This window comes from Primulina eburnea, chromosome 14, assembly GCF_022965805.1.
Source record: "Primulina eburnea isolate SZY01 chromosome 14, ASM2296580v1, whole genome shotgun sequence".
NCBI lineage: Eukaryota > Viridiplantae > Streptophyta > Magnoliopsida > Lamiales > Gesneriaceae > Primulina > Primulina eburnea.
In genome coordinates, this window is record NC_133114.1 from 573,356 (window position 1) to 589,323 (window position 15,968).

General features: G+C 35.6%; 2 protein-coding genes across 2 annotated transcripts; both read right to left on the minus strand.

The window, feature by feature from the left end:
* Positions 1 to 965: 965 nt before the first annotated feature.
* Positions 966 to 10,088, minus strand: LOC140811064 (uncharacterized). The gene is given in 20 exon segments (XM_073168937.1): positions 966 to 1,401; positions 1,913 to 2,116; positions 2,217 to 2,486; positions 2,629 to 2,838; positions 3,236 to 3,475; positions 3,600 to 3,818; positions 3,883 to 3,966; positions 4,270 to 4,617; positions 4,798 to 4,985; positions 5,138 to 5,246; positions 5,430 to 5,636; positions 5,638 to 5,840; positions 6,050 to 6,149; positions 6,151 to 6,291; positions 6,906 to 7,116; positions 7,256 to 7,446; positions 8,558 to 8,676; positions 9,043 to 9,133; positions 9,233 to 9,379; positions 9,834 to 10,088. Coding segments are annotated over 20 exon segments (3,597 nt in total). The 5' UTR covers positions 9,984 to 10,088; the 3' UTR covers positions 966 to 1,236.
* Positions 10,089 to 11,883: 1,795 nt separating this feature from the next.
* Positions 11,884 to 13,086, minus strand: LOC140812572 (uncharacterized). The gene has a single exon (XM_073170878.1). The coding sequence runs from the start codon at positions 13,068 to 13,070 to the stop codon at positions 12,066 to 12,068; it is 1,005 nt and encodes a 334-aa protein (XP_073026979.1). The 5' UTR covers positions 13,071 to 13,086; the 3' UTR covers positions 11,884 to 12,065.
* Positions 13,087 to 15,968: the final 2,882 nt, after the last annotated feature.

Genomic DNA, 15,968 nt, shown 5'->3' on the forward strand with positions numbered 1-15,968 from the left:
CTCTCCATCAAATTAAACACTACTAAGAAAAATAAAATTCTCTCTTCAATTTTATATATTGCAACTCACACAAAATATGAACTACTTTGTTTATATGTTTCTGTGAATGTCAATCAGAATCAATGTATACAACAATCAATTTTCGTGTTTTTTTATGCTCAAGAGTTTCATGTCCGAAAATTTTATGTACTCTCACTGACATGCAAATAAGTTGATGGATTCTTTGAATTGTGATAGTTTTGTTTATTCACGGGAAATCATGCATGTTGCATCCATGAACACAAACCTTTGATGAAAAAGTACATGACATGACATCAAATTCTTGTTTTCTTTCTTTTTTTAAAAAAAAATATTTACTTTTCTTGTGTAAACAAATGCAAACACCAAACGCCATCACGAGAAAGCAATCAAAGCCCAACAATATATTAGAAAAAGGATCGATACATATATATATGTGTATATAATTAAGTTACGAAGCATCAAATCAATTCACATGAATCTTGGACTTGAGCTGAAAGAGAGTAGTACGTGGCTTTTATGTTTGTTAATCAGTGATGATGAATCGATGCATTGCACAGATAGCAAGTTTTTTTATGTATCACTACTGCAGCTTTGTACTCAACTCATGTGTTGTAATCCCGGTTGGGGACTTGTAATGTATTTAGTTTGATTATTCATATTTATATTGTTTTATGTTTAACTCAGATTCTTGGAAGGACTAGTGCATACAACATCGTTTTATCCAAATATACTGATTTATCATCCTTGTATTATATATCTTTCATCATGTCATTTACAAGCAAAACGGTGCCTTAGAATCCTAATCTGTTAATTTATTTTGATAGATAACTAAAGCTGAAAATTGAGCTGATACAGTATCAAAATCACAAACTGGTTATATATTTTTATTTTTAGGCAATTGTTCATCATATCATGTTCTACTTGCATTTTGTATTTGCTATAACTAGAAAGAACTGAGCACCTTTCGTGCAAATGGGTAGTATATTCTTTTACAAAAATTGCACCAAGCAACCAACGATACAAACTTAAAAATTTAGATGTTTTGAGAACTAAAATTTTAATCTTACAAAAAATCACCCAAAATTTGAGTCTGCAACTTAGTTCGTCACATCCGCTCACTAATGTATACCAAATTGGATAAAACAAGGGACCATTTTTTGGGTAGCTGTATATGAGCCCGACGCGCCGCCAGGTGAAGAAAATGGAACTTCAAAATCATGACTCGGAATTTCTGCGCATTCTCTTCTTTGTTTTATCCTGCTCTCGGTACCTTCCTCTTCTTTCCTCCCTCTGTCGCTTCCTTGACAGTTGTTCTTCCTTTGCGCGCTCCACTTCTTGCACCTTCCTCTTGGCTTCTTCCTTGAATTTACGTTTTTTTATCTACAGGAAACAAAAGTTAAAAGTGTCGCATAAAGATGTACGACAGAGCTAAATTTGATCCGCTTGGATGCTAATGATGACACCTAAAAAAAGTGTCGAGAGAAAAAGCAACCTCTGTTTGTGACACAAACTAACTAGATCAGTAGAGGCCTCGTTAATTTTTTAATATATTCTAAGTTGAATCCATGGGCGAGGAAATGTGTACTGGCAAAAAAATCTTTATTTTTCCGGGTTCCCCGTATTTGTTTCAACTCAATTTATGTTGCAGACAACAAATATTAGAATCAAGCAGGACGAGTGGAGGTGATCATTTCAAATCTATTCTGTAAATTTTTGAAAACTTAAGGTTTTGCTACACAAATATAAAATTATCCCCCAAGCTCTCCGTTTCCTCGAGCCAAAAATCCTGGATCTTCCCCAACGTCAGAATCAATATGAAAGCTAGTCTACTAAAAAAACAGGTACCAAATCAGTTGTGAGACTTCGATTTTGATTGAAGGAACATCCATACCTTTTCACTCCTGATGAGTTGAAGATGTTGAACAAGAGCATGCACTCTTCGCTCATGAGGCTCCATAACAACAGCTCGTCTCTTTTCAAGCAGTGGTCGCTTACGAGAGGGTGTGACCTTAGGCTTCGATGCAAATGGTAGAGCTGCCTGTAATGACTTGGGTATAACCAATGGATTGAACTTCCTAGGTTTTCTTTCAATTGGCTGTGTAGGCACGTAGGTAAGAAAAACTCGCGTCAATAAAGGAAAAAAAACACACTCAAACGGATTGGACAGACTTAGAAGCCCATATGTTTTCAATTACCTTGTATAGTGAATCCTTGTTGACTGGAGTTGGAAGGTTCTGTTCCCTTCTTAGTTCAGCAACAGTTTTCATTCCTTGCCAGGTTTGATCACGAGGCAGTAATGCTGTTGTCAAAGGGTTGTAAAATTCAGGAACATCAACCTGAGTCCAAGCACGTAAAAAAACAATATCGCCCATTTTGATTTTATCCTCAAAAGTGCATCTAGCGATTGCTTCTTTTGCAAATCCACCTTTCTTTTTGAACTTGTTAGCAATCTCTTCTTTTGCAGCCTAAATACGCAATGTGGTAAAAGAAAATATCATTTAAAATAAGGGCGCAGAAAATGAAATGAAACCATAATCTAAGCAAAAAAATTACAGATAACAGTTAGTTTTCTTCAGTCAAAAATCTTGATAAGAAAGTTGGAGATACCTTCTTTACTTGCCCACGGATTCCACTAACCGTGCGTATGGCAGCGCCTTCAAACCTGGCTATTTCGAGATCGGAAGTGAACATATCTCCAATAAAAGCAGTTTTCTTGAAGATCTTGCAGGCATAACCAACGAGCTTGATCTTCTTCACAATCTTACTAGCATGGTTGAATTCCTGGATTGTGGCGGTAGCTGTGATCCTGAATGCTGACTGAAGCATACAGAAAGATATTGCAAGGGAAAAATGTTTACTAGGTTTTTAGAGGAAAAAAAAAGTTTCCAAACATAAGCAAACAAAACTTGTCCATTATAAGAAATAAAATGGGTAAAAAAAGCACACTTCTTTTTGGGGAAAAATAAAACTTTCCGGTGTCCGTGTTGTAGGATAAAGAAAGATAATTTCGTCTCCAGACTGATTAAAATTTGGACAAACCACTGGGAGGATTCACCATTGTAAGTTACTAGGCAAGTCACTCCTCCCACATATCATCCATCCAATTTAACAGTTAACACAGCATCTCACTAATCTAGTTCTTCGTTTGCTTCACAATAACACTAGAATTTAAATGATTTCGTCTTAGCACAGTGAAGTAAAATATTCATACTACCTGATTATTTGATAAATTTTGTACTGCTACCACCCCAGCGTGTGGCGGTGCAAGTGGGCCCCAAAACATGGCAAGACAATGCATATGCTCAGGAGTGTATTTGAGCATGCGGTGGCGACCATTACTGTCCTCAATCGCATAAATGGGTATGGTTTGATAGCGTCTCCATCCAATAGAAACAATAATCGGATCTCTAGTCTTCAACACTTTCTTGTGCCATCTATGACGCTTTATCCGTGCCTTCGGAGAGGAAAAAAACAAAGAATTAATGGTGTTATAACTCGAAGAAGATAAAAGGTAACCAAATGGGCAACAGCATCAAATAAAACATAGGAAAAATAATGTGTTCAGCACAGTTCTGAACCTGCATATATCCAACATTTTCCTCTCCAAGGGCAAGTCCACCAACAAGAACAGGATGACATGGATCAAAATTTTCAACCATCTCACAGGGAACACCATGAACTTCCAGTCTAAGATAAGTCCCAGTTCTGTAACCCTCTATCTCAGTGCGGGTTATATCATCAAGTTCGTTAAGTTCGGCCATGTTAACTTGCTTTCGAAGTTCAATCTCCTCCTTCAACTGCATAAATGAATTCAATTCATTATTTCATATAGCTCATGAATATTAGTACCAGAAATATTACCTTATCAAAGAAGCCACTTCCATTACTTTGACCATGGTCTGACTTGGTCTCCTTACTGTCATCATCTGAAAACTCAGCACCATCATATGTGAACTAAAATTAAGGGCACAAAAGCTCAACATAGGCACACTGGATGCTGTGAAAATTTGTAAGAGATGGCCAAACAATATCAACATTTCAATACAGTTATATGCCCATTTAATACTCATTTTCATGCCAGGTAGTGGTCACCAAAATTTCAAGAGGAATCGACAAAGCAAACCAACAACCAGAGACACATGACACGTCACAAAAAAGAACACGCAACACACTAACACTTGAAATGCGCAACCCTGTCATCAGTTACCGCTCCCAAAAACAAAAAAACAGTAACATCATCAGAGAAGGATATCGAGCATCAAATTTGGCACGAAGTGCAAGTTTTTTCAGCTTCCGCTCCTCAGCTGCTGAGTTTTCATCCTTGTCAGCACCATCTCGATTATCTGCATGATGACTATTGAATTTCTGACCTGTTTCCAAGTCTTCAAATTCACCAAAGACAGCATCATCACAATCATTGGTAGTTTCCGAGATTTGATTTCTCAAGGATGCTTTTGACCAGTCTCCTGTGACAAAACGATCGCGAATGCTTGCAATTAGATCTTCACTCTTCCAATTCTTTTGGCTTGTTGTATTTAAGAACTTCGAGCAATCATCAATATCAACATCATTCACATCAGTTCGTTCCTTCAACTTCTGCAAATAATCAATGATGGAGAGATTACAACATGAAATGAAAAATATGAGTTGCATCAACATCGATAATGAACCCGACTAAGGCCATTTTATTACGTAAATGAGGATATCACACATGCAAGCAAACACGTTAGTGTGCACATGAGAGGGAGATCGAGTCAACAGTATTCAGGGGCAAACCTTGTTTCCTTCCGCTTTCGGCTTAAAGAATTCATCGTCCTCACTTTCCTCATCAATGCAGTCTGGAATATCATTTAAAGATTTTGAAGCAGGTTTCCCATACACCAGCTGCATAAGATTGATGTTCTGTCTCAAGGAGGTTCTCTCTGCCAAGGATTCCTTCCATTTTGAAATATTTCCCATCTCTTCTGCAAAGCAACCAAAATTAGTACGGAAGAAACATAATCTTTCTCAAACTATCAGGACCCTATTGATAGAGAGCGAGAAAAAAACTGCTTATGGTGCATATTGTTACTTTGTCGGAATCAGGAAACTTTGAGAGAAAAGATGAATTCTTTACCATGATCTTCTTCATCCGCTGAAAAATCAGAATCAGAATATACATTTTCATCGTTTTCATTTTCTGTCTCATCTTCATTGCTAGGATCTTGCTCATCTTCCTCAGAATCCTGGGTAGAAGGTATCATCAACAAAAATTGGTGTGCATTTCATTTCTAAAATGGAAGTGTTCTTTCCAAAAGTAACAGTTAGAAATATGATACGGCCACCCACAACCACTACATGATAAGGCATAAATATAAAGATATCTAAAAATGCACAAGCGTAGAATGAGATATTTGTCAAATAAATACCTTCAAATGATCAATATCTATGTCATTTTCAAATATAGCTTTTCTCCTCACCCTTCCCTCGCAAGTATCAATCTTCTCAATCGGAGGCTTGTTCTCGGATGCAAAAAGGTTCTCCTCATCAGAACTATCATCCGTGGCTTCTGTGGATGAGTTCTTTTGAATAGTTGTCTCTCTCTCGGAAGAATCAAGAGCATCTACATCCTTTCCAGTCACTTTCTTCATCCGAGTCATCGTTGTCATCTAGCATATGTTGATCTATCGGTTCTCCCAGATCAGGTAAGTCACTTTGTGCTTCTAATAATAAATTAGGTTTAAAAAGAGATATGAAGCTCTTTTCCAGCTTCTCGTCAACAGAATATTTAGTGTTCTGCAATGATTTAACCAATTCAACCCCGACATCACGCTCTTTTCCTGGAAGAGAAAGGCCATATTTTAGAAAACAAAGTCACGCATAAAATTGGTGTTTAAAGATAACAAAAAGGACCAAGAAAGATGAAATTCAGACAAATTTGAGAAACCTTGCACCAAGTACAATGCAATGCACAACCTATGACAATCCAAATTCCACATACAGTCAAATGATAAGGGGGATAATGCATAATGCTAGACAAAGTGTAAACCTTTGTGCATCATTCCAGTACTAGCTCCATCATTATTAGAAAACTGCACGAAGTGGTCATTTATATTTATGTAGACAGCATCTTTGTCATAAAGGAGATCTACCCAGACCACACATAGGAGCATAAAATAGCTTTTCCTTGTCACGCAATCCCTTCTTTTTGGCAGCTGAGGGCAGAGGACAAGGATCAGCTAATGAAGTATATCCAACCGAAGGGAAATCACCAACGCCGGCAATATGGACCTGTGGTACAATGTAGATTAGTCAAAATGCAGTTATATGAATAACGTGCAGAGGAAAATTATATGTTTGTGACACAAGAATGGAGATATAAAGTCGCAGAAACAAGGGAGTGTTGTGCAAATTGTAGTCAAATTAGAAATGATACGGTTCATCATTGGAAGAGAAATCAGAATAAATGGTAGATTTCGTCAAAGCACTTGACCCTGTTAATGCAAGTAAACCACAACAGAGGTCTACAATCCAGAAACCATAAATTAAAAAAGCCCCTGACAAACTACATCCAGTAAATCTTAGAAAGGCGATGAATTTCATTTATTGCAAAATGGATGGAAATTTTACTTTTGGTTCTATCACAATGCAAAAACTGTTGCCTGATTTTCTAGCTGAGCTAATGAAAAAGTCAGAGACTCGGGCATCAGACACAAGTTATAGAAATCACGGCACATATTGACTGCCGATGTCTCACACATTAGCTTGGGCCGAGTAAAAGGTTTTTGGAGAGGCTTTGACAACAGGCATTAAACTGCAAATCATATAATAAAGTAGGTACTCAAGGGTAAATTTACAGTCTGACACAAAGGAAACTTGCCGCCTGAAATGTCCAGATCATGTACCTTTGTTCCCTTCTTCAAATTGCATCCACGTAAGTACCCATATAAGGTAATGTTTCTGTCACATTTGTTATCCATGCGCACTTTCTCTGGAGAAGTAACATCTTCAAAACGATCTACTAAAATGTAAGGATGAGAAACTCTCCAAGATAAAGGGGGGAATTTCATAACAGAAATAAACCTCGCCAAATTATGTACTTCACGGTTTGTGTACCTGTTCGAAACCAAGGCAATGCAGAACTACTTAAATTTACAGTTTCCATGAATGAGACATTTACAGTTTCCATGAATGAGACCAGATAGGCGAAATAAATAAATCCTATGACAGCTAAAATAAACAGCACACAACTTACTTTCCATGAATAAGACCAGATAAGTAGAATAATTTGGCACCATCATATATCTCAGTCCAGAATCGATGCTTCAAACGTTGCTTTGTTTTCTTAAGTTTCTTTACATCCTTGAATTTGTCGAGATGCGTAAGAACACCCATCACCCTTGGGAATCCATGATTTTGCAATATGTTGAGGAACTCAAAGGTTTCCTGAAAACACAGGTAGACCCAGAGCAGGAAATGGGAAAAAATCATTTGCTGTGAATCTTTTAACCGGAAAGAGGAATCCCAACATACCTTAAAATAAATAATATATGGCAGATGATACTGAATCTTGCCAATTCTTTGACTAGATATACAGATTGCACATTCATTTTTTTCTCATGTTAAGTCACATACAAACTTATCCTTCTATTTGGCCATTATCTTGTTGTACCTATGACAGTCCAGAATTCTTTCATGTTTAACTTCTGAACTGTGATTTCAAACAATTTACTCTTTTTGACCCAAAAAAACACAATGCCTAGTCTTAATCCATTGGATGACAAAGTAATGAATTAAGAATATCTATGCACGTCTGCAAACTATCCACTTTGTTTTGTGTTACACACATAGTTATTTAAGGCGCAAGGCATATTAAAGATCTAGGGTGTCCTGCAGCCTGAGGCGCACACTTTATTGAAGTGAAGCGTATTTAGTATAAATTTTTATAAGTCACATATATAATGCAGATTTTGACTAAATATTACATAAATAAAAACATATTTCACAAAATATTGAATAATAATCAATAATGTAAATAAAATATTCAGAATTCAACAATTTTATTGGCAAGAGTAGGCGTTAGAGGATGATAAATTATTTTTAAATTAGGGTAAAAATAAGTATATTGCTAGAATTAAAAGAAATAGAGAAGCTCTAATTGATTGCAACAAAAAAAAGAAAAAGTAGGCTGGGATGAGGATGGGCTGAATTGGGAGAGCAGAGTGTAGCAGTCAAAATCTGAGAGAAACATAGAACTGCGGCTCATGCATGTTGAGTTTTTAATAATCAAATGGTATGGCCTCAAGTTAATTGGGATTCCAATAATTGACTGGGCTAGGGTTATTTGTATATAAGTAAATACCCCATCAATAACCGGCAAAAAAATAACGATTTCAAGAGGCGAGAAAAAGCACGTCTTTCATAACTATGGTTCCAAACCTAATGAGGAACTGTGGCACTGGAATTGCTATGAGCTCTCATAAAACAAGAGGCAAGAACTATTCTCCAAATACTTAGAAAAAATCAACAGAAAAAAGGCCAAAATATTAAAGCTTACCATCTCAAAGCCATAGCTTCCATCGATGAGGAGTAGAGCTAAATCAGCAAATTTGGCACAATCTATCATCCCATTGATATCATTTGGACACTCCACGAACTGCAGTCGTCTTTGCTTACCTAAACCACAAATCCACTGGTTATCCAGTCAAAAAACACTAATCCTAACATCAATGGAAAAGGCATTGAAATCTAAAAAGCAGGTCTGTTTTAGTTTTATAAATTCAATCAGAAACCAAAATAAGAGAATCTATGCTTTCATAACTTCATAAGTTAGCAAACATTAAAAATGTTAGGCATGTAATCCTTTTTCCAGAGGAAAGAGATGTTGCCACCCAAATCTTGAGACCTACTCCTTTTACTCGAATGGTAACAATAAATTTCACCCTAAACTTTTCTGCATCTTTAATTTTCCATGTTTCAACTCCTGAGAAACTCTTATGACAATAAATCTGGAAGAGAGTAGACATGACAATCAAACTCAACCTGATACAATCGTTATTGGACCTCGAACTTCAGGTAAGTTATGCTTCGTGTAATGTTTTACGAGACACTTAATCAGCAATGACTTCCCCACCTATAGAAAAATCCGAAACTTCTCAGTTTCAAAAATTCAAGGCAACAAAAATTATGCATGTACATTACCAAGAAACAAAATAATATTATGCACGGAAACCTGAGGAGGTCCCTGGACTACAACAACAAAAGGAGCAGGCTCCCCTGTGGACCGATCGATTGTGGGAACATGAAGCTTCCGCTGCTCCTTCTCTGTAGCTCTTGATTGCAGTCGCTTTGCTTTCACAGATGACGTGAATGCAAATGCCTAAAACAAAAACCATCCATATAACTCTAATTAATCATGCATGCATCAGTCGAGCAGTACTGATGACTTAAACGCACGATGCGACTAAAAATGGGATACAGTGAATATATTTTCAAATCTTCATGCGCTGAAATTTTTAGAAATATAGTCTCAGGTATTTGTCCTACATTACACAACTTTTTAAACGTGAAACCACGATTTTCCATTGGTTGCAACGTATCTAAATTAATAAAAACTGTGTCAACCGGTTCCATGTAGGAGTATTTTGCAAGCCAGATCAAGCTAAAGGTAAGAACCACCCAAAATTCACTCAAACTACAAGGCTTCACCAGATAAATTTTAACGAAGTTAAAAAAGCGTGCTTCACTAAAGCATATAAAGACAACTTAACTCTAAAGAACAATACATCAAAGTCGAAGCACATAAAAGAAAGGTAAAAAATTTGAACTCGAACCTTAGGATTGTTAATCTTCTTCTGCTCCTTTGTTAAGCCTTCTCCTGTATTTGGCTTTGATTTAAAGTTTTTCTTGGCAGAGGCTCCCGACTTTCGAGACCTGTGAGATTTGTGCCCCTGACCGCTGCTCGTATCATTTTCTTTCGCCATGATGGCAATTCGATTAGAAACCTCGCCGCCGCGCGTACTCTAGTTCGACGGCGGATGTGGAACTGACGACACTTAACTGTTGAGGAGGCGCAAAGGAATACATCAAATGAGCCCAAAGCCCACTATCATCTAGTTATAGATAATAACCCAATAAGCCCGGCCCAATATTTTAAGTAAACCCATTGAAATACTTGTCCAAAGTAAATCAACTTATTATTTGCAATTTATTTTACAAAATATAATTGTTGGGGTATATTTTAATTAGTCTTAAAATTGGTCATGTCCAAGTCCAAGTCCAAGTCCAAAAAGAAATATGCAAAATATCGTCATGGAGACCATAAAATAATGGAAAGACTCGGGAACTGACTTGAATATTTGAAGAAAATAGCAAGTCCACTGAAATGAGGAAAACAATAACACACATCTCACATAAATTCTAGCAACTCTCTGCAGAAATCTTAGTCGTAGTTCAAACACTTTTCAAGTTTTTTATTCCAGATTTCAACAGTTCAAGTTATTTTTGTTCAGATCTTAGTATATTTCTTTATTATATTTTGTATCTTGTAATTTGTACAATTTATTAAAAATATAAATAATGTCAAAAGTTTATCATTCAATTTATCGTAGTTTTCTTTGTTTTGAAGTTTGTATTTCTTTAGAACGATCGAGTTTAGTACCTATAGCCGTTTTGATTTTTAGAAGTTAGAATTTATCGTTTTCACATAAGTTGGCGCATGTTTACATCTGGCACATGTGCACCACATAAATATTATGCAAAACGGTAATTATATTTTATTTTATATAATAAAAATATATATGTTTCAAGGGACGATATTAAGCATTTACTATATTAATAGGCAAACAAAACATTTTCATGGTTTTGTTATTATTTATTAAACAATATTTATGTGTTTTTTTAAAAGTAGATTAGTTATTTCTTTTAACGCTAAATCTATTATTAGTTACTCTAATCAATATACCATACACTCCGTCCTTGGACTAATTACAGGTATGTTTTGGTTGGACAAGTCAACGGACACAAGCATTTAAAAATTGAGTGGGTTGAGACCGTCTCACGGATTTTAATCCGTGAGACGGGTCGACCCTAACCTTATTCACAATAAAAAGTAATACTCTTAGCATAAAAAACAATATTTTTTCATGGATAGCCCAAATAAGAGATCCGTCTCACGAATACGACCCGTGAACCCGTCTCACATAAATTTTTACCTTAAAAATTATGGTTTGATCACTTTTAAAAATTAGTTATTTAAGTGATTTTGTAGAAGCTATAATTTGGTTATGTTTCTACTTCAATTTAAAATAAAAATAAATTCTTTATATGTATCCGATCGACAAAAATCATTTTTTATTTTGGTAAAAACTTGTGTGAGATGGTCTCACGGGTCGAATTTGTGAGACGGATCTCTTATTTGGATCATCCATGAAAAAGTATAATTTTTTATGATAAGAGTATTACTTTTTATTGTGAATATGAGTAGGGTTGCCCCGTCTCACAGATTAGTATCCGTGAGACGGTCTCACATGAGACCAACTATTTTATTTTTCATTAGAAACACTTTAAAATATGAAATTCATTAAGAGGTTTTTTAAGTTATAGATTTTGTATCCAAACTCGTCTTACTTATACTAAGATGGTTTCGCGTATTTTCAGCAGTTCTTCTCATTCTCCGGTTTGCGTTTACTTAGCAAGATTTTAGTTTTGAACGTTTACTACTAAATGTTGCAAATAAAATTTGTGTCTTGCAAATTACAAATGAAAGAGTGGGTCTCATATGAGACCGTCTCACGGATCTTAATTTGTGATACGGCTCAACCCTACTCATATTCACAATAAAAAGTAATACTCTTAGCATAAAAAGTAATATTTTTCAATGGATGACTCAAATAAGAGATTCGTCTCATAAATATGACTCATGAGACCGTCTCACACATGTTTTTGGTCAAATGAAATTGCAGGCGCGCAGTACAAATATTTTGTAGTGAGTCCATAATGGGCGAATGAACTAAAACCAAGAGGAATTAATTGATACATACACACATTATTATTGAAAGAAACACTTAATAAGTAAATAACGCTTCACAAATCTCAGAGAAAACTTCAAAAATAATCCCATGGTAGCGAACTGCATTCAAATTCAAGAAACAACTCAAAAGTTTCTCCAAATCTTCGGCTCCAAACAATTGTTTCTCCAATATCATATCCACCATTGATGCCCTGAAATCTCCACGGGGATCTCTCGACTTCTTCTCTACCGCCAGACTCTCCTCGATCATCGAAGGTGGGTTTTTACTCGACTGGGCAGTTTTCCGGCGAGGCTTGGTCGTTTTACGGCGACCAGAAGAAACATAATCTTCGTCGTAGTAGAGATGGGTTGACATTGTGTGACCAAATCCCAGTTCAGTTTCTGGCTGGTGGGTTTTTTTCACTGTGGTCTTTCTTCCTGGTTTCCGGCGAGTTTTAGTGGTTTTTGGTGGCGCAGGCAGCGGCGCACTGTGGGTAATAACTCCACCGACGACTCTATTAGACGAGGACAGTGAAGATCGGAAGCTGCGTTCTCCCAGTTCATCGATGCTTTTCATCTCCTCCCACCTTGTTCCCCGGAAAGCTTTCCGACGAATAGAGTCGCCGGAACAAGAAGACAAGCTGAACAAAGCATCTGTTTCCGGGAACTTTTCTTCGCCGCTGCTAAACCACCCACTATTAGACGAAGAGCTCTGCTGCAGGTTACAAAGATTAATCTTCTTCCATTCTTGAAACCTTTTAGATTCTTTCAGAGACGCCGTCATTGAAACAGGCGTAACCGGAGGACATTTCCTTCCTTCCGCATCGGAAGAACCATGCTTTGAAACCAAGATCCCGTTAAATTTCCCAGGATTTTTGTGTTTTTTCAAGAAAGAAGAGTGGTCATTTTCATCATGAGAAATTTTACTCACACTACTATCGCTAGTTTTGGGGATGGAAACAGAGCAATCTGCAACATCTGGCAGTGTTCTCAAGTGGCAAGAAGAAAAAGAAGAAGAAAACAAACGAGAAATTTTGAGGATCAAATTATGATTTTCCATGGTTTTGAATTTTTGCATGCATTTAAACTTGTATATATATAGGGGGGGAACTTTGGGTCAGCCTCCGTACGTCACAAGAATTAATTGTCTACGCTCGTCTTGTGTATATGTCTCTAGATATTCTTTCTTATTAATTAAATTTATAATCTTGATTGACCAATTGATTTTATTTATGTAATTTACGTATCTACCACTTCATGTTTTCCAAGTTTAAAATTTTATTATACACAAATTATTATTCTACCATTCATACGATGCCAATAGAACCAACCGTCGTTATTATACGATGCATATCAAGGTAAAATCTTAAGACGAAACAGTACATTGTAAATCATACTATCCAGATAAAGAATGTGTCTCATGTGAGATCGTCTCACGAATCTTAATCTGTGAGATGAGTCAACTCTACCCATATTCACAATAAAAAGTAATACTCTTAGTATGAAAAATACTATTTTTTCATGGACAACCCAAATAAGAGATATGTCTTACAAATACGACCCGTAAGACCGTCTCACACAAGTTTTTGCCCCAGATAAATAGCACTTGACAAACTTTGTAAAACATACTGGTAGGAAAAATCGAACTAATAATAATTAATTAAGTGTTCACAGCCTACTCCACCAATTCAGAGGCTCATATATAATAATTACTTTATCATAAATTTTGTGGTTTTGATCATTATCAGTGGAATTTATATCGACGCTCTCCTATTGAATATCTCTGTCTCGGCGTTTGAATAATCAGGGCCCTGGACAAGTTTATATCTATATACTTTTAAATATTCCAAGGCCAACCCAAATAATATATATAGTAACAATCACGTGACATGAACATTAAATCAATATAAGACCACATACATGAACTTATTCCGACATTCACGTTTCAAGCATTGTTTTAAATTTTCTCAAAATTTGGGAATGGAATTTTAAGGTTTACTAAATTTCTTAATATAAAAAAAAAAAAAACAGCTGACAATAATATATCTACATATTATTTAATATAAACCTCGATCTCCCGATTGACATTAATGCAATAATAATATAATAGAATATATTTCCCATGCTTTAATTTAGTTTTTTCTTAAAAAAAAAACATATTAGGGAATTGATATTTATGATGAATAACTTTAAATTTCTACTTCGAACAATATTTATAGCTAAAAAATATATATATTTACTCGAATAATAAATATTCTTGTATTTGTGCGTGGGTGGAGGAGAGTATCAAGGCTTGAAGCTCCGTGTGCAGCGGCGTATTATCTCAACCAAACGATGTCGGTACGCATTCGTCTTATTCTATATTCCAAATGCAACCAAACATTAACACACACAAAATCATATTTAATCAATTAATTTTCCACAAAATTAGATAGGATGTATAGGCATTATACATAATTTCCTATTATTTTGTAAATGAGAGTAAATTAAGATATCATCAAAAATCTATATCTAATATAGTTTTAAAATATTTTAGTTAAAACGCGATCATTGTATTCTTCACAATCCCTCCAGAGGTAGCTGAATTTAACCAAGTTGTGAGTACATATATGATGATATTTGGGCGACCATGATAATAATAATAATTTAGTGTTTAGGAAATTTGAGTAAAGATCATGGCTTCGATAATACCTGCAAACAAGAAAAGAACTCGTGAATGAGTGCTAGAAGAGTGTCCGACGTGGTCACTCCGATGCTTAAGTCAACATGTTGAAGATGAAGAACACGAGCAATATATGTGAGGATATATGTGAGTGCTTGAGAGTGCAAATTTTTTCAGAATCATTAATTGAGAAATATATCTGCTATTTAAAGGAAAGAAAATCAAGGATTACCTCGATTTGCGCGTACACCTACAACTCATAGCTTTTGATGTTGACTTCCTGTCAAGCAACCCTACATTTGATAGCTTCTCTGACACGTCAAACCCGTGTAGTTCTGACAGATAAGATAGCACTTGAATGCGACACTGTTATCGAAGTAGCCCGAGTAGAAATCGCCTGAGAGTTTACATGAGAGCCCGGGCTTCTGGTTGCCCGGGGAGTAGAGTCCGGGCATCTCCCTGCCCGGCTGCTAAAGAAAGCACTCTGTATATTGACCCTGTTTTGAGAATCCATTTAATATCTCAGATTATCCATGACCCGACTCTTACGGGAGTATAAATATAATATATATCCACCTCGTTTTAATTGAATTTGCAGAAGGGAAAAGAAAAAGGCATCTTGAAGCTTTAGAAGGTTCCAAGAAAGCGGAGACACAAGAAGTCGTACCTGTAAACTTGCTGTGAATTTCAAAGTATGAGTTCCAGTACGTATACAATACATAATAACACACCAAATGCTACGTGACAATTAATCTGCCCTCGATTTCCAAACCAAGCTTCAGTCACATATCACTCCGTTACAATGAAATGATGTATACATACAATTAGTTCAAATTTCATGTACATATACTTCATTTAAAGAATTATTCACTTAATTTTAGATGATTTTTGATCACATATATATATATATATATATATATATATATATATATATATATATATATATATTTGTAACAATCTTAACTGCCAATATATATATTTGGAAATTAATATTAGAATTTTAACATAACTCAACACCAAAAGTTAACTCAATGGAGGGAAGATTGTCCAAACTCATATATGCAAATTTCATGTATTTTATCCAACCAACGTGGAATAACTAACAAAAATATTAAATAAGAGCTAGCTAGCATCTTGTAAATTTTGAATTTTGGACAAGAGACGTTACTGAGATATCCAAACGACTTATTGCATTATAAGAATCAAAGGGGATCGAGCACATGAAACCTTATACGCTCCAAACAACCAAAAGCATTAGGACAAAAAAATTGTTTATTTTTGCCACTTTAGGACAAT